The sequence below is a fragment of the Salmo trutta genome, chromosome 19 (assembly GCF_901001165.1).
Source record: "Salmo trutta chromosome 19, fSalTru1.1, whole genome shotgun sequence".
NCBI lineage: Eukaryota > Metazoa > Chordata > Actinopteri > Salmoniformes > Salmonidae > Salmo > Salmo trutta.
In genome coordinates, this window is record NC_042975.1 from 18,100,055 (window position 1) to 18,119,081 (window position 19,027).

General features: G+C 41.6%; 1 protein-coding gene across 2 annotated transcripts in view; it reads left to right on the forward strand.

Moving 5' to 3' along the window:
* Window positions 1-19,027, forward strand: part of LOC115154074 (double C2-like domain-containing protein beta) — a 191,430-nt gene that overhangs the window by 168,754 nt on the left and 3,649 nt on the right. For both annotated transcript variants that reach the window (XM_029699931.1, XM_029699932.1), the window contains 4 exons: window positions 383-509; window positions 11,763-11,920; window positions 15,870-15,951; window positions 18,409-18,505. In XM_029699931.1, coding sequence (XP_029555791.1) covers window positions 383-509; window positions 11,763-11,920; window positions 15,870-15,951; window positions 18,409-18,505 — 464 coding nt within the window. The remainder of the gene's footprint in view (window positions 1-382; window positions 510-11,762; window positions 11,921-15,869; window positions 15,952-18,408; window positions 18,506-19,027) is intronic.

A 19,027-nucleotide genomic window follows, 5' to 3' on the forward strand; every position in this document is an offset into this window, starting at 1 on the left:
CCTTACATCATTCCTGACACACAGAAGTATAAAATACCTCACTCACTCCCAGGGATGGCTAATTCTTGAAATTCCTTTTATCGCTACTGATCTAGGCAAAACGGCCGGGAAACCTGGATACTGGGTTTGATTAAATAGCAGCCCACAGTCACTTCAACTCTACTGCTGCTGACTCTTTTTCAATGTCTCCCCATTTTTCCTCCTCCTATCGCTCTTCTGCCCTCTTCTGATTTTCTCTCTCTTATAGCTGCTTTGTATCTTTTGATTGATCTGAATATGGCTGAATGCTTCTTATCCTCCCATGCCAAAATCTGACCCTTAATATACTCATCTCTCTCTCTCTCATTTACTCTTTCCTCTCTCTCTTGTTCTGTACGTTCAGGATTTCAGTGTGTGATGAGGACAAGTTCCGCCACAATGAGTTCATCGGAGAGACACGCATCCCTCTCAAGAAACTCAAGCCCAACCAGACCAAGAACTTCTACAACTGCTTGGAGAAACAGCTACCTGTAAGTTATCTCCAATTTGCCTTTTTCATCCTCCCCTTTGAATCCAAATGTAAGCATTTCCTAAGGTAAATTGGTTATTTGGTCAAAACTGCTAAATTACAAACCTTGACATGTAAATGTTATGTTCTGTATGTACAGATAATTTGCCTAAATAGAAATCTTACCTAGTGTTGAAAGACATCAATACTGTATGTCTCCTGTTATTAATAAACAATGAGCCTTGAAACATCTCACATACAGCCCAAATCCTTAACTTCATGAAACAACCACAGTAATTTCAATGAAACGCCACTTACTGAGGGGTCTGTTCAACACTGCCTCTCTCCTTGAATTAATTAAGCAGGTTAACAGCATTAAAGACCAGAGAGAATGACGGTCTCTCATAATCCATAGAACAAGCAATTATATTTACCAAGGACTGAGCATGGATGCAGGAGGCATATGATTTACTCACAAGTGCTACTTACTTAGTGCACTGGAGGATGTTGTTGTCATCAAAATAGCTCTTGTGTGGTTATTTTACGCTACTGTTGCTAGTCAAATATGGACAAGCTTCTTTCACATACAATAGCTCCACCTTCAATTTCAATTGAACTTGAGATCTACTAAATCGATCTTTCGTTGAGCTGCAAAATTTGATTCTCTAAACTTTCTGAAAATGTGGGTTGCTGTTTCCAAGAACCTTAGTTTGGGAGCTTTACTTTTTACGAATGAGCTGATTGATAGGGTAGATATTGATAGCTATTCAGAGCCCTTTCTTAATATTCACTCTTTTATCCAAGCGTGTCGGTAAGATCTCCTAATTTCATCTGGTTTAGCGGCGCTCACAGAAATACTTTTCTCTTACCGTCAACGACACAATCTGCTCTGAATACTCAGAGAAGGCTTAGTCCAGCCTTTGACTGAACAGCACTGTCTTTTTCTCTGGCTTTCCAATGGGCAGCCTGTGGATTACTGAGCTATGTGCTGCTGACGCACATACAGGCTCATACACACACACACACACACACACACACACACACACACACACACACACACACACTCACTCACTCACTCACTCACTCACTCACTCACTCACTCACTCACTCTTCTCATTCCTCAATTAGACTCTTCCCTTTTTTGTTTAATTAAGAAGCACCTATGTCTAGAGCTTTCTTCTGGCTGTCACCTCCGCTACCACAGCTTCTACTATGTGTGTGTGAGCGTGTGCGTGCATGCTTGTGTGTGTACGTCACTGTTTTTGTTTGTCAGTGTGTGAGTGTGTGTGTGTGCAGACCAGCTGGGCTCTTGCAGCCAGCCTACCACCTGTATTCAGCTGCTTTGTAGCAATGCAAAGCACCTCAGCAGGGGATAGTTTAGAGAGGGTCTCATTTAGGGTTGCACAATTAATCGAATTCACATTGAAATTGCAATATTGACATGCAATATCCATATATCATGCAATATTTTGAAATGCCACTCAGTTACGCGTCGCGTTCTTTTTTATAAATGCTGAACAAAATTATGAACGCAAAATGTAAAGTGTTGGTCCCATGTTTCATGAGCTGAAATGAAAGATCCCAGAAATGTTCCATATGCACAAAAACATTATTTCTCAAATTGTGTGCACAAATTTGATTAAATCCCTTTAAACAACCTGTTGTGGACAGGCGTTCCGCCGTTCCGCCAGCGGAACGCCTAGCCAACAGCCAATGGAATCGCATGGCGCGAAATACAAAAACAACTAAAATACCACAATTCAATTTTCTCAAACAATCAACTATTTTACACCATTTTAAAGATAAGACTCTCATTAATCTAACCACATTGTCTGATTTCAAAAAGGCTTTACAGCGAAAGCAAAACATTAGATTATGTTAGGAGAGTACATAGACCAAAATAACCACACAGCCATTTTCCAAGCAAGCATATATGTCAATAAAACCCCAAACACAGCTAAATGAAGCACTAACCTTTGATGATCTTCATCAGATGACACTCCTAGGACATTATGTTATACAATACATGCATGTTTTGTTCAATCAAGTTCATATTTATATCCAAAAACAGCTTTTTACATTGGCGCGTGATGTTCAGAAAATGTATTCCCACCAAAAACTTCCAAGGAATTTACAAAAATACTCATCATAAACGTTGACAAAATACATAACAATTATTTTAAGAATTATAGATACAGAACTCCTTTATGCAATCGCTGTGTCAGATTTTAAAATAGCTTTTCGGCGAAAGCACATTTTTCAATATTCTGAGTACATAGCTCAGCCATCACAGCGAGCTATTCAGACACCCGCCAAGTTCGGGCAACATAAACTCAGAATTAGTATTAGAAATATTGTATTACCTTTGCTGATCTTCGTCCGAATGCACTCCCAGGACTGCTACTTCCACAAGAAATGTTGTTTTTGTTCCAAATAATCCATATTTATGTCCAAATACCTCCGTTTTGTTCATGCATTCAGGTCACTATCTAAAGGGTAACGCGCGAGCGCATTTCGAGACACAAAAATTCAAAATGTTCCATTACTGTACTTAGAAGCATGTCAAACTCTGTTTAAAATCAATTTTTATGGTATTTTTATCGTAAAATTGCGATAATATTCCAACCGGACAATAGTGTATTCATTCAAGGAGGAAAAGAAAAAACAGCGTGCTCACGGGAACGCGCATATCCAATCCCTTTGTCCTCAGGCAGACCACTCAGAAACTGAGCTACTATACTCTGCCCAGAGACAGGAGAAGGCTCAATCAGAATTCTGAAGGCTTTAGACAGCCAATGGAAGCCTTAGAAAGTGCAACGTAACCCCACAGATACTGTAGTTTCGATAGAGAATCAAAAGAAGAACTACAATTCTCAGACTTTCCACTTCCTGCTTGGGATTTTCTCAGGTTTTTGCCTGCCATATGAGTTATGTTATACTCACAGACACCATTCAAACAGTTTTAGAAACTTTGAGTGTTTTCTATCCAAATCTACTAATAATATGCATATTCTCGTTTCTGGGCAAGAGTAGTAACCAATTTAAATCAGGTACGTTTTTTCATCCGGTCGTGAAAATACTGCCCCCTATCCTAAACAGGTTAAGTGAGCATTTCTCCTTTGCCAAGATAATCCATCCACCTGACAGGTATGGCATATCAAGAAGCTGATTAAACAGCATGATCATTACACAGTTGCACCTTGTGCTGGGGACAATAAAAGGCCACTCTAAAATGTGCAGTTTTGTCACACAACACAATGCCACAGATGTCTCAAGTTTTGAGGGAGTGTGCAATTGGCATGCTAACTGCAGGAATGACCACCAGAGCTGTTGCTAGAGAATTGAATGTTCATTTCTCTACCACGTCTGAGACCAGCCACCTGGACAGCTGATGAAACTGTGGGTTTGCACAACCGAAGAATTTCTGCACAAACTGTCAGAAACCATCTCAGTGAAGCTCACCTGCATGCTAGTGGTCCTCACTAGGATCTTAACCTGACTGCAGTTCGGCGTCATAACTGACTTCAGTGGGCAAATTATCACTTTCGATGGCCACTGGCATGCTGGAGAAGTGTGCCCTTCACGGGTGAATCCCGGTTTCAACTGTACCGGTGAGATGGCAGACAGCGCGTATGGCGTTGTGTGGGTGAGTGGTTTGCTGATGTCAACGTTGTGAACAGAGTGCCCCATGGTGGCGGTTGGGTTATGGTATGGGCAGGCATAAGCTACAGACAACAAACACAATTGTATTTAATCAATGGAAATTTGAATGTACAGAGATACCGTGACGAGATCCTGAGGCCCATTGTCGTGCCATTCATTCGCCACCATCTCCTCATGTTTCAGCATGATAATGCGCAGCTCCATGTCGCAAGGATCTGTACACAATTCTTGGAAGCTGAAAATGTCCCAGTTCTTCCATGGCCTGCATACTCACTAGACATGTCACCCATTGAGCATGTTTGGGATGCTCTGGATCGACATGTAAGACAACGTGTTCCAGTTCACACCAATATCCAGCAACTTCACACAGCCATTGAAGAGGAGTGGGACAACATTCCACAGGCCATAATCAACAGCCTGATCAACTCTATGCGAAGGAAATGTGTCGCTCTGCATGAGGCAAATGGTGGTCACTAGGGTTGAGTATTTTCACGGTATTTTACAAATGTTCCATCCCGAGAATAAATAAATGTTCTCCCTGGTAACCCGGTATTTCCCTCCAAAACCAGAAGTGTCATTCAAAAGCATTACAAAGCATATAAATATGCTTATGTCTGGATTTGATTATAGTTTTGATCGAAATTCAAGCCTGATGCTCCCTGAGCCAGATGAGCCATACATTTTATAAGCCCTACATTAAAGACATTTAATGAGCCTAAGCTCAAAAAAGCCCAAATGATTGTGCCGTTATCCAATACATATATGATATAGTCTACTGCACATTACGCACGACAGACAAACACAAAAGTCCATAGATCTAGCTAGCTATATGCTCTCTTGGGTAAATAAATTAAACTAGCTCCAGTAGGCTAATCTTTTTCAGTGTGAACTGTATTACTGTACTGTATTTTATTATACTGTATCATATGGACTGGAATTACACACACTGTTCAAACCATGATGAAGCAGGGAGAGAACATGTGACTCTGGTGGAGCACATGTGACCTACACAGTTGCTAGTATAGGCTAGCGAATTAGATTTTAATTTTGAAATATATAATAGGGCCTATTTGTATAATTAGTAGGCTGACGCATATATACACTACCGGTCAAAAGTTTTAGAGCACCTACTCATTCAAAGGTTTTTCTTAATTTTTTTATAATTACTACAAAATCGAAAAAATATTATCTGACATGGGCTAGTTGATCTGGAACTTTCTGACAAGTTATAAATAGCTGCTTTACAACAGGAAAACTGAAGATGCACTACCCAATTTTGAAATTGCACCTTGAGCATTCTGCTATTACAACTTCCAAGACCTACTTGAAAGCCGGACTGAGCTGCGTTTTTTTTCCGTCTTCTAAAAAAAGTCATTATACAGTACCTGTCAAACGTTTGGACACACCTACTCATTCCAGGGTTTTTCTTTATTTTACTATTTTCTACATAATGGAATAATAGTGAAGACATCAAAACTATGAAATAACACATATGGAATCATGTAGTAACCAAAAAAGTGTTAAACAAATCAAAATAAATGTTATATTTGAAGTTCTTCAAATAGCCACCCTTTGCCTTGATGACAGCTTTGCACACTCTTGGCATTATCTCAACCTGCTTCATGAGGTAGTCACCTGGAATGCATTTCAATTAACAGGTGTGCCTTCATAAAAGTTCATTTGTGGAATTTCTTTCCTTCTTAATGCGTTTGAGCCAATCAGTTGTGTCGTGACAAGGTAGGGTGGGTATACAGGAGATAGCCCTATTTGGTAAAAGACCAAGCCCATATTATGGCAAGAACAGCTGAAATAAGCAAAGAGAAATGACAGTCCATCATTACTTTAAGACATGAAGGTCAGTCAATAGGGAAAAGTTTAAGAACTTTGAAAGTTTCTTCAAGTGCAGTCGCAAAAAACATCAAGCGCTATGATGAAACTGGCTCTCATGATGACCGCCACAGGAACAGAGTTACCTCTGCTGCAGAGGATACGTTCATTAGAGTTACCAGCCTCAGAAATTGCAGCCCAACTAAATGCTTCACAGAGTTCAAGTAACAGATACATCTCAACATCAACTGTTCAGAGGAGACTGTGTTAATCAGGCCTTCATGGTCGAATTGCCTCAAAGAAACCACTACTGAAGGACACCAATAAGAAGAAGAGACTGGCTTGGGCCAAGAAACACAAGCAATGGACATTAGACCGGTGGAAAGTTGTCCTATTCCAGGTGAAGCTGGTTGAGAGTATGCCAAGAGTGTGCTAAGCTGTCATTAAGGCTATTTGAAGAATCTCAAATATAAACTATATTTTGATTTGTTTAACACTTTTTTGGTTACTACAAGATTCCATGTGTTATTTCATAGTTTTGCTGTCTTTACTATTATTCTACAATGTAGAAAATAGTCCAAATTAAGAAAAATCCTTGAATGAGTAGGTGTTCTAAAACTTTTGACCTGTAGTGTACCTTTCATAATATTTCTCCTAGAGTATCTCCTCTTTTGTTGTCCTTATCTTCATCATTCTAATGGCACCCATGAATAATAAAGGAATATAATTAGATGCAGAAGGCTTTCACATGCATAACCCATCATTAATTATCTAAATATACGACCAATAATGCATTGAATTAATTACCTGAAAGAAGTGGGATAGGACATCTACAGTATATATAGGGCTATATATAAATCTGGAACAGAATTATCTATTTTGGATGCAATTTGAATGGAGTTAATGGAGAGAGAGAGAGACTGCGAGAGAGTGCTTGCGCATGCACTGATTTAAAGCAACAATATTTGAGTGATAGACTGTTTTAAAACTCTGCAGATGCAATAAAAATACAAAAATCTTTACAATAAAAAAATAAGGTGAACCCCAAAATCCAGATGGAGATGGGTAAATTAGACGCACATTCGGTCTTTATATTACTGTAGCATAGGCTTTGCTGCAGCAAATGTAGGCCTTCCTGTCACAACAAAAAAAAGTTATGATGATGAGATGATAGGTCTACATGCATTGTGAACTACGCGCCATACTGAGATGGGTTGTCTGTCCCCACCCTGAGCGTTGATGATTCATCATGTGGAGGCCGTAGAGAAGCCAGATTTAGATATTGCATATAATTTAAGAGTTCCATTTCACGCCATGCTGTCATATACATAATGTATTTTCATTTACCGGTTTCTCACAGTTATTTATCCCAGGGAAAAGGGAGTGGTTTTGGGCTGTAAATCCAGGTAAATCTCGGTATCTGGTCACACCAGATACTGACTAGCCCCTACTTTTTTTAAGGTATCTCTGACCAACAGATGCATATCTGTATTCCCAGTTATGTGAAATCCATAGATTTGGGTCTAATGAGAGGGAGTGAGAGTGGCTTGTTCACACAGCAGCCAATAGCAAAACCGGGACAGGCAGATACTTTCATTGCAGGAATCAACATAAAGCATAGGCTATTACTGTTGACCAAGTTTAGAACAATCTACAGGAACATTGTGTAGCAAAATCACAGAAAATTACAGACTTAGTCCTCCTCAGTCACTCTGTGTGCCGAGTACCAACTGAGGGTAGTTTAGAGGGGGTCTCAGTCCTCCTCAGTCACTCTGTATGCTGAGTTCCAACTGAGGGTAGTTTAGAGAGGGTCTCAGTCCTCCTCAGTCGCTCGGTATTTTGAGTTTCAAATGCAGGTAGTTTAGAAATGGTCTCAGTCCTTCCTCCTCAGTCACTCTGTGTGCTGAGTACCAACTGAGGGTATTTTAGAGATGGTCTCAGTCCTCCTCAGTCACTCGGTGTGCTGAGTACCAACTGAGGGTAGTTTAGAGAGAGTCTCAGTCCTCCTCAGTCACTCTGTGTGCTGAGTACCAACTGAGGGTAGGCTGGAGAAGGTCTGTCTCTCATTCACTCGGTATCCTGAACACTAACGGAGGATAGTTTAGAGAGGGTCTCAGTCCTCCTCAATCACAGTATGCTGAGTACCAACTGAGGGTAATTTAGAGAGGGTCTCAGTCCTCCTCAGTCACTCTGTATGCTGAGTACCAACTGAGGGTAGTTTAGTGAGGGCCTCAGTCCTCCTCAGTCACTCGGTATGATGAGTACCAACTGAGGGTAATATAGAGAGGGTCTCAGTCCTCCTCAGTCACTCGGTATCCTGACTACCAACTGAGGATAGTTTAGAGAGGGTCTCAGTCCTCCTCAGTCACTCGGTATGCTGAGTACCAACTGAGGGTAGTTTAGAGAGAGTCTCAGTCCTCCTTAGTCACTCTTTGTGCTGAGTACCAACTGAGGGTAGGCTAGACAAGGTCTCAGTCCTCTCAGTCATTCGGTATCCTGACTACCAACTGAGGATAGTTTAGAGAGGGTCTCAGTCCTCCTCGGTCACTCGGTATGCTGAGTACCAACTGAGGGTAGTTTAGAGAGGGTTTCAGCCCTTCTCAGTCACTCTGTGTGTTGAGTACCAACTGAGGGTAGTTTAGAGAGGGTCTCAGTCCTCCTCAATCACAGTATGCTGAATACCAACTGAGGGTAATTTAGAGAGGGTCTCAGTCCTCCTCAATCACAGTATGCTGAGTACCAACTGAGGGTAGTTTAGAGAGGGTTTCAGCCCTTCTCAGTCACTCTGTGTGTTGAGTACCAACTGAGGGTAGTTTAGAGAGGGTCTCATTCCTCCTCAATCACAGTATGCTGAGTACCAACTGAGGGTAATTTAGAGAGGGTCTCAGTCCTCCTCAGTCACTCTGTATGCTGAGTACCAACTGAGGGTAGTTTAGAGAGGGTTTCAGCCCTTCTTAGTCACTCTGTGTGCTGAGTACCAACTGAGGGTAGTTTAGAGAGGGTCTCAGTCCTCCTCAGTCACTCGGTATGCTGAGTACCAACTGAGGGTAGTTTAGAGAGGGTCTCAGTCCTCCTCAGTCACTCTGTGTGCAGAGTACCAACTGAGGGTAGTTTAGAAAGGGTCTCAGTCCTCCTCAGTCACTCTGTGTGCTGAGTACCAACTGCTAAACCCTCCCCTTCCCTTTAGTGTGTGCTTGTATCCATTGTCTGGCTCTCATTAACAGCACACACTTCTGGTGTGAAGATGGCCTCATAGCATTCAGTTCCTTGATTTGCCCTTGTTTGTTGATGGTTGTCGTTGCTCTGTCGTTCCCTCTGTATTCAATGCTACAGGTCTTTTACAATCTAGTTTTGACTCAAGGGTACTCTCTCATGGACAGACTACGTAACATACATGTTATCGTAATGTCTGTCAAAAGACTGTGGGTTATGATGACTAATGAGTGACAGTTGTTCCTACATGTAGGTTTTTTATCCTTTGTTATTTGAACAAATCACGATTTAGCGGGTGTGTGCATCTTTAAAAATTTAGAAGGGGAGGGGACATTTGGCCTATAGCCCGAAACCTTCAAAAGACAGGGGTGTGGAGCTACTGCCCTGCTTCTGCTCCTCACGTTAGTGTCTTTTCTGAACGTCTCCCCCGAAAACCTAATCTAGTTTCTAACGCAGTTATACACGATTTTAGTTCTGGGTTCACAAATTTAACAAAAGTGATATATTTGATTCATTATCAAGGTTAGGGTTGCAAAATGTCACTTACTTTGCCAAAAATGTGTAGGTTTTTCAGAAATCCTGGTTGGAAATTCCCAAAAGCAGGAGGGAATAAGCAGGTATTCCAGAATCTTCCAACCAGGATTTCTGGGAAACCTAGGAATTTTGGGAAAGTTACCAGAATGTTGATTCAGCTTAGCTCTGAAAGATGTGGTTTGACAATGACCAAGGTGCCGGCTACATGACAAACAGATCCCCCAAGGCTACATAGTTCTTACCTTGACCATACACTGGAAATTAGAATAAATCGGCTTCAATATTTGGGCTGAATAATTCATAGCCGTTCAAGACAACACCGACAAAAATTGGAGCTGAGACTTCTGTCCGTGATTAATTCAACTGGGGTTGGCAGACACTTTTCCCCATCAAGCAGGGAAGAGAGTCCATTACATATTTGCTGCTCCAGTGTTTTTGGGGGCACAATGTAGTATACTGCAGGGATCAGCACAAATCACAACAGAGGGATATCAGGGGAGAAAGCTGTTGACCAAAGCAAGTCAATACACTCCATCATTGCGCTGCCGTGCTGATCCACTTAATGCCGTCAAAGGATGTCGATGTAGATGCGTAACCAGGGGCAACAAGACAGGATTGATCAGAGAGTGGTCAGGTTGAATCAGGGGTAGTAGGGGAGGTGGCCCCTTGAACTCTGCTACAGCTGATCTGGGATCAGTTCTACGGTGCTGGACTTTGGATGGTGACAATCTGCTCAGAAGAAATGTGTTGGTTCTCATGCCGTCTCTTGTTAGTCACAATGTTGACGCTGGATGCTTTCTTCTACCTCAGCAATACAACACTTTGGGTATTTCCAGTATGTTTGTGAAACATTGTGCTATTAGGAACACTAACACACTTTTGCTTTAGATTCACAATATTGTGTGTTCCATGATGAATATTGTGACATATGTCAGGGCATTTCCACAGTAGAAGATATAAGAACCTCAGACAATATGACAATGCAGTGTGCATTCCATTTTAACTGTCCCCCTTACCAACATCCAATTCTCTACTTCATGCTTTGTCTTTGTGTACTCTCCCTCTCTCTCTCTCTCTCCATTCATTGCCCTTACTCTTTGGTCTGCGTTTTGACTTGCTGTTATTTTTTTTCTCCCCCAACGATGATTCAGCTGGCCTTGAAAGTCTCTCAGTTTCAGCAGTTCATTTAATCTATTCAAATTCTCCACTGCACGGTTGTTTTCCCCATCGCTCATCCACCACGCTCTCTCACCGTTTGAACCGGTAGGCTGTTTGAGGGCGTCTCTGTGAAGCTCAGTGCAAACGTAAACGAGACAGAGTAGTCACACAGCAGGGCGGGAATCATCAGAGACTCCTTCTGCACAGCAAATTAACTAGCATCATTAGCCCAGAATTCTGGGCAAAGTGCATTTCCGATAAGGTGGACAGTGAATCGGCAAATTTGCACATCTTAGGTTTGGAATGTAATCGAGACTAATGGGCACATGGTATTAAAGTAACTGCGAAGAGTTGCGCTGTGGCTGTGCAGACACTTGTGCCAAGTATGGACTTGGAGTGTCTTGCATGGAGATTGATTATAGGTGTAGTCTAAGAGGCACACAGCAATACTCACTTTGCAAAATCAAACTCCAAATCAAGTCACAACATTCAATTAGATTCCGAAACTGATCCATGACATTTGCATTAGGAGAAAAAGCCCATCTAAAAAGCCCTTACTCAAAACTTGTCCATCAACCCTAACTGTTAGAGTTACAATGTACATCCCACTCAGTCTCTTCCTCCAGTCTCCTCGTGTAATGGGTTGTGGAAGTGAATATTAACCATTGTAACTTCTAAACTGTTGATCCAACTGTTGGACTTCAAGAAGACCCACTTTGCATCAAAATGTTCTTAATAATTATGGTGGTACAGGATAGAGTATATAATGTGACGTGTGTAAGACTATGTAGCTATCGAGCATGACACCTCCACTATCTACTCACTGTGCTCATTTCCTTTGACCCCTGACCCCTGTGTGTCCCCAATCCTTACCCCACAGATCGACAAGACAGATGACAAGTCCCTGGAGGAGCGAGGGCGTATCATGATCTCCCTCAAGTACAGTTCCCAGAAGTCTGGCCTGGTGGTGGGCATCGTCCGCTGTGCCCACCTCGCCGCCATGGATGCCAACGGCTTCTCAGATCCCTATGTCAAAACGTGAGTTTGTCACAAATTCTTGAGATAGCACACGTCCCCAAACACACGCACTCCAGACCTCTAGTGGTACTGGATTGATGTTTGCTCATCATCCCTTAGGTCTGTCTGTATGGAATCAAGCTCTGGTTTATTACCTTTTCTGTTTTTATTAGGGTAACAAAATTTCCCTCCATTTGGAAATGTTGTCTGATACAGTACTAGACCAATACATTTTATCCTAGTGTTGAAAAACATGATGCATCTCTACATCGCCTATCAGTCAATACCTCTTTGAATATATGCAAAAATTCAGATTACCCTGCACTCACGAGGAAAATGATAAGATCATCTACTTTGACATATAGCCAAAGGATCTCGCTAAGCCTAGGGCTGGCAATCATTGCTAGCAGACTAAAGCCAGATCCAAATTCACCACGGTGTATAAAGTCCCTGGAACAAAACAGCTAGTAGCAGTGCTAACATTTCAGCGGTGAATCTCCTGTGATTACTCTCCAACATGAAAGAGATGTACTGCGCAAGAGGCCATCCTGAGGGCTGCAATTATGAACGGGTGTTATTTTAATCACACCTGAACATTACTGTACTTCTTTCATCTCGCTGAATGATGGAAGTGCAATACATTACACTGGCAAGAACTCCACAAAAACAACCCACTGGGCACAGACCTCAATTCAATGTCTATTCCACAATGGTTCAATGTAATTTCATTGAAATTACATGGAAACAATGTTGATTCAACCAGTGTGTGCCAAGTGGGAAAGGAGGAAGACTCATCGAGAGAGAGGACAACAATTCCAACCAGCAATGGAGAACCACTCCCCAAATCCTGAAAGACTCACAGCCCAGATAATAGATTTACAGACTCCCTTTTATGAGGGCTTGAAGGAGGGTTGCATCCAAAATGTCTCCCTATTACACAACATAGGGAATAGGGTGCTATTTTAGATGCAGCGGAGGAGTATGCTCTGTTGAATAGAGAAGTGCTGCAATGATTTTTCTGTCCTCCGACACCGAGTCTATGTCATGGCTGTCTGGCTTCAGAAGGCTGCCGGACTCTGAGTCGCTCCAACCCACTGTGTTGATGATAAGCTGGGCTTTTGTACTGGGCCTGTAGCTCTTTTGCTCACACACACACACACACACACACACACACACACACACACACACACACACACACACACACACACACACACACACACACACACACACACACACACACACACATACACACACACACACACACACACACACACCAGTTGACAGGGCAGTGGTCCCTCTGAGAGTTACACGTGGTCAAAGGAAACGTTTGATTGACAGGCTGAGTGAATGTATGACAAGTGCACCCAGCATTTAACATTGCACATTGGTGAGAATAAAGACTCTGCTTTAATATAGTCTGTGTTAAAGGGGTTTGGGCACTTTATGATGGGGTTGGTTCTCTCAATGGCCTTCTACATTTTCAGTGTCAACTTAGATTATAGAAACCCCTGTATCCCCTCTGACTCATTCTTTTGTCTTCGTTGGCATGCCAAGGCTGTGCTGCCGGCTTTATTGACTATGTATTGCCCAAACGGTGTTGAGTGACTGGCTTCTTTGCAGGATTTTTTGTTTTCAAATGAATGAGCTCGACATCTACACACAATTAAAGCTTCAAACTAGCCATACTCCCCTTTGATTCTCGATTACAAGGAAGTGAAAAGTTGTGCAACGGTGAAATAATTTGAATGGCTGCTCTAAATACCCAAATAATGATCAATTAGACACCCAGGAGCAATGAGATATGGAGATTATTTCACAACGTGAAATATTTGTATTTCATTTTGGGGAAACTAATCCTGTTCATGGTTCCATCACTTTGATAGCCCCAAAGCAAACTCTTATAATTATCCCTGACTATTCAACTTTTTAATTGAATTATATAGTTTTGCTCTAAAATTGTAAATTGTGTGACCTGGCTGGTCTAGCGGTGATACCGCATGCTCCAGCACACATCTACAGTGTTAGCGTGGGTTTGAATCACACATGCTGCTTACGCCAAATCCTGACTCCGCCATCAGCATGACGCAACAGAAACCGGGATTCGTCGGACCAGGCACTGTTTTTCCACTCCTCAATTGTCCATTGTTTTTGATCACGTGCCAACTGGAGCTGCTTCTTCTTGTTTTTAGCTGATAGGAGTGGAACCCGGTGTGGTCTTCCACTGCAATAGACCATCCGTGACAAGGATCAACAAGTTGTGTGTTCCAAGATGCCGTTTTGTGGCCCGCCTGTTAGCTTGCAAGATTCTTGCCATTCTCTTTCGACCTCGTTCATCAACTAACCGTTTTCGCCCACAGGGTTGCCACTGACTGGATGATTTTTGTTTGTCTCACCATTCTTGGTAAACCCTAGACACTGCCGTACGTGATAAGCCCAGGTGGGCAGCCGTTTCTGAGACAATGGATCAGGTGCCTCTGGCACCAATGATCATACCACACTCAAAGTCGCTTAGGTCACTCGTTGTGTCCATTCTAATGTTCAACCGAACAGTAACTGAATGCCTTAATGCCTGTATGCCTGCTTTATATAGCAAACCACGGCCACATGACTCATTGTCTGTAGGAGCGATCCATTTTCATGAACGGTGTGGTGTACCCAATAAACTGACAACTGAGTGTATATCTATATAAAATCGCAGTGCAATGCACTGCGGTAATCATTTCTTTGCTATACTATTACCATGGAACAAGATTATTCAAGATTAAAATAAAATACCTACAGAGCAGCCTCCATAGGTATCCAGGTATCACCTGAACATGAGCACATCCACGTACAGCCCTTTGGGAATCGTACATCGGCTAATTAATTGACTGGATTGTAGAGACCTGTGTTTTCTTCACATGGGGCCTTGTAAATGGGATTCCCTCTGAACTCGAATGAGGTTTCTAGCAGTTAATGGAATTCCTCAGCCTGAAGAGCTAGCGGCTGCTATAGTCTGTAATAAGGTTCAGAGAAAATCTCTCTTTCCTGCCACAAGTGAGATCTATATATTACTTTTGAAAGGGCGTAGAGGCCCTTTTTTTCAATCACACTTTGACTCTTGGGGTGCCCAAAATCTATTTGGAGTTCCTGACTTTGAAATATGATGCATTTGTTTACTTAAACATTAATGGAGGTGTTGATTGTTATGTGGTGCCCAGCACTCCTGTAATTCTAACCATGACTGTTGCTCTCCAGACTCTGTCATTGTGCATTGTCAGCATGCACAGCACAAAAAGAACCGCTGCTGTAGGAAGTCATTGTAATGACTTCCATTATTTATGGGAGCATTGCGAACATTTTAAATGTATTTCTGGAGATCAGAGCTTTCAGTTGGACCTAGTCTGTGTCCCAAATGGCACCCTATTCCCTATATACTGCTTTTATGAAGTAGTGCACTATATGTAATGTGGGTTGCCATTTGGGATGCAATCCTAGTCTAGAGCCACCAGCTCCATGCTATTGTATGTTAATACAATATGGTAATCAACCTTTCAACCCATAGACTGTCAGTCACTGTAGCAACAGCTTGCTTAGTGCTGGCCTCAGTATGCTGCCCACCATCAGGTTAAATATAGTGCCACAGCAACCTCTGGTGGTAGAATTGGTATAACATTCAGTTTGATCAGGCTGTATTAATTAGACATATTTTCTGTCTCATTCATTTTCATAAATACCTTTTCTCATTCCTTTTAATATTGGAAATGTTATGTCCAATATGATATTGCTATATTTAAGTCAGTCATTGCTGCTGGACTACTTAGAGCTCAGAGAAGCAAGACGTTTCGACGTTCTGTGTCCCAGGATGGAATCTCCTGACTGCCTGTCTATTATAGTGTACAGCACACCCAAGAATCCACAGCAAACAACCGTAGACTGCAGAGAGACCTTTGCTGTCAATGAAGGTTACTGCTTTATGTCTTGTCTGCAGGTACCTGAAGCCTGATGAAAACAAAAAGTCAAAGCACAAGACTGCTGTGAAGAAGAAGACCCTCAACCCAGAGTTTAACGAGGTAAGGAAGGACTCACTCTCTCTTCCTCTCTTTTCAGTCTCTCTTTCGGGGCTGTCTTGTCTCTCTCAGACATCACAAATCCCTCCAATAATCCTTCCCATTTAAGACTTGAGACTGAGGAGGAACCAGACATTTTCAGATAAAGCTTTATCAACTTACCTATGACACTCATTTTTCAAATTTGTCTAATTATACCTAACTTTTTTCCAGAATGATAGAACTATATGAAAATCACAACTTTAATACTGACTCATTCTACATGTACTAATCTTACCATCACATCTCTTCTTACCATCACATCTGGCACCTGTATCTCTCTGGGTCTCCTTATCACACACTAGTGTCCATTTTTTACTAAAATGCATTGGATAAAGAAGATTGTAATTATTTTATTGGATTTTACCATTTATCACAGCCATTAGCATGGCAAAGTAGCAAGTAGCAACAAATCTTAGGTTAGAAAAGCCAGTTATCCGTTGATGATGTTTCAGGGTACAGAGGTGAGTTTCTATCCCCTCCAGCCGACTCAGCTATGATGCTCCGGGCCTCCTTCAGATCAGCCCTCTGTTAATTGTCATTGAGAGGCCAACTTGACTGTAGTAAAAGCTTGTTTCCCCCACCTCTCCTGAGCCTGCCTCTTCTTCTCTAAATGCCACACAACCACTCTACCATTAGTCTGTTATGATGTTCAGAGCAGTGGGCTCCAGAGGCCCCGCTTTCATGCTCAGACCACTGCCAAAGAGCTAGCTTACTGTAGCACTCGACTGCAGCATCGAGTGGCTCGCATCGGAGTGTTCAGCCATATCAGAGTGAATGGCGTCCTTCCAGACCACACAAAGCCCATGACTTGACATTTCCAATGACATTTCCTTTAGAACCCATTTCCATCCTGTTGCTTGTTGGCCTTTCGGCTCGAGATTAGGCAACCTGGGCTTCCTGTGCATTAGGAAGGCATTTTGATTCAATAAGACGAACAGATAACTTTGAGTATTGAGGGACTGATAACTAAATGGATTCTCCTCTATCAGCATGATTATGTATGGTTATAGGCAGCAGTAATTAATTGTCATTGATAACATTGTTTAATACTTTTATACACATTTATACTTTTTTAAATATCTAACTATTTGACCTCCTAAAACAGCACTTTCATGGGTTTTCTTCAACATTCTAAAGCTCCCATTGCTGAAAACTCCCATGACTTTCAACATTCTATTCATTGTAAACAATGTGACTTTTGACGCAAATAAGCTACTTTGAACACTTTCCCAAAAAAGTACACAAAAATGTATAGTGTATGAAATCTTAGTCTACCTCTCTGCTATTCATATTGGAACAGAAATATCGTCTACCAATCAAATTATAGCAATTGGGGAGCACATGAGAATGATTATGACACACAGCTCACCACAACCCATTAAAAAACGAACCTGCAATAACAACCCCCACACTCACTAACCAAACTACAATATTCATGGGTTGCATATTTTGTCACAATATTGTTTTGAACATTCTCTTGAGGACTGATGCCCAAATGAATGTTCTACTCAATGCTTTGTTAATTAGCACTGGTGAAGATTTAATCAAAACTTTGCTAGCTAATGGCAACATTGCCCTTTCTCTAAAGTAAATTTGACGACATCTTAATGATGGCAAAGTTTTCCCTACTTATTATTTCCCTACTTTAGCACTGTCATCTTATTTCCAAGCCCCGTTCAGAGTGACTGGGTATCAGTCATCAGCCAGGCACCAATATGGGCAGCTGCAGCGTCCGTAGGACATTCATCACAGTGGCAACGACACGACTAAGTGACGGAGGTGTAACCCGTGAATAGCTAACCCATAGCCTACCTATCTAAAACATTCACTATAAATATTACTACAGCAATTTACTGGTACTAGTACCTCTGGGCTACTTACTACTACTTCCTAGTCTCCCACTGATGGCTACTATAAACTATTTATTTTTAAAAGTCCCTCCCTCTACTACAACAATTTTTCAACACTAACAAACTTCTAAACTTCTTCCACTAGATGCACCATCATATTTCTCTCCCTAAATAATAGCCTAAAACTTTTCTAATTCCTTATGAGTTAAAGTGTACTACTGTGATGAAATATGTTCTCTAACTGCCCCACACTGCAAAGTAATAAGGTTAATATAGTAGTCTATCAAAGTAATCAGACCAGATATTTTTATATATTTTTGACGATATTTCACTGCTTCACTTAAGTAAAAAAAATATAAATCTTCAACTATAATAAAAATACTTTTAAACAGCTGAAGCAAGTCACACAATTTTACTTAATGTAAAATTATATTTCTAGTATTTAAATAAGATTCCTTTGATTATGTTTCTGGTGGAATCTTTTTTGGGGGATAACCTTGCTTTCTGTAAGAAGCTGTTTGGCAAGTCAAGTTTTTAAGTTATTTAAATTTTTTACTGACTTTTGTAGGAGTTCTTCTACGAAATCAAATACGCAGATCTCAGCAAGAAGACACTGGAGGTGACCGTGTGGGATTACGACATTGGCAAGTCCAACGATTTTATAGGTAAGCACTAAGCAGGCGTTACCAAGCGTAGTGACCCTTAGTGACCAAAGCGGTGTGCGCAACTGCACACTGCCCTGCCATCCACACCAGTGACACTCCTGACCAGCCCGGGCTCCCCTGCCTCTCTGCACCTGGCACCTCTGTTTACAACACCTGCTCACCCACCAGAGGCCTCCATGTGTCCTGATACCTGCCCAGGGCCACAAACCTGGATCTAAATGACAACAACAAACAACTGAGCTCTAAAGGAGCAAGCACGAAACACTGACCCCTGGTGCGTGCCAGCCAGGCTATCAGGCTTTCAGATTGTCATGCCAACATGTGGTTGGTGGACGAGACATTGAACTTGAAGTGCACTTGAACTTGTCTGAGTGAGGGAAGTACTGTAAATTACAAGGACTCAATGTATTTTGAAAGATTAGACGTTGAGGATTATAATACAGTGCCTTCAGAAAGTATTCATACCCCTTGACTTATTTCACATTTTGTTGCATTATTGTCTGAACTTAAAATATATATATT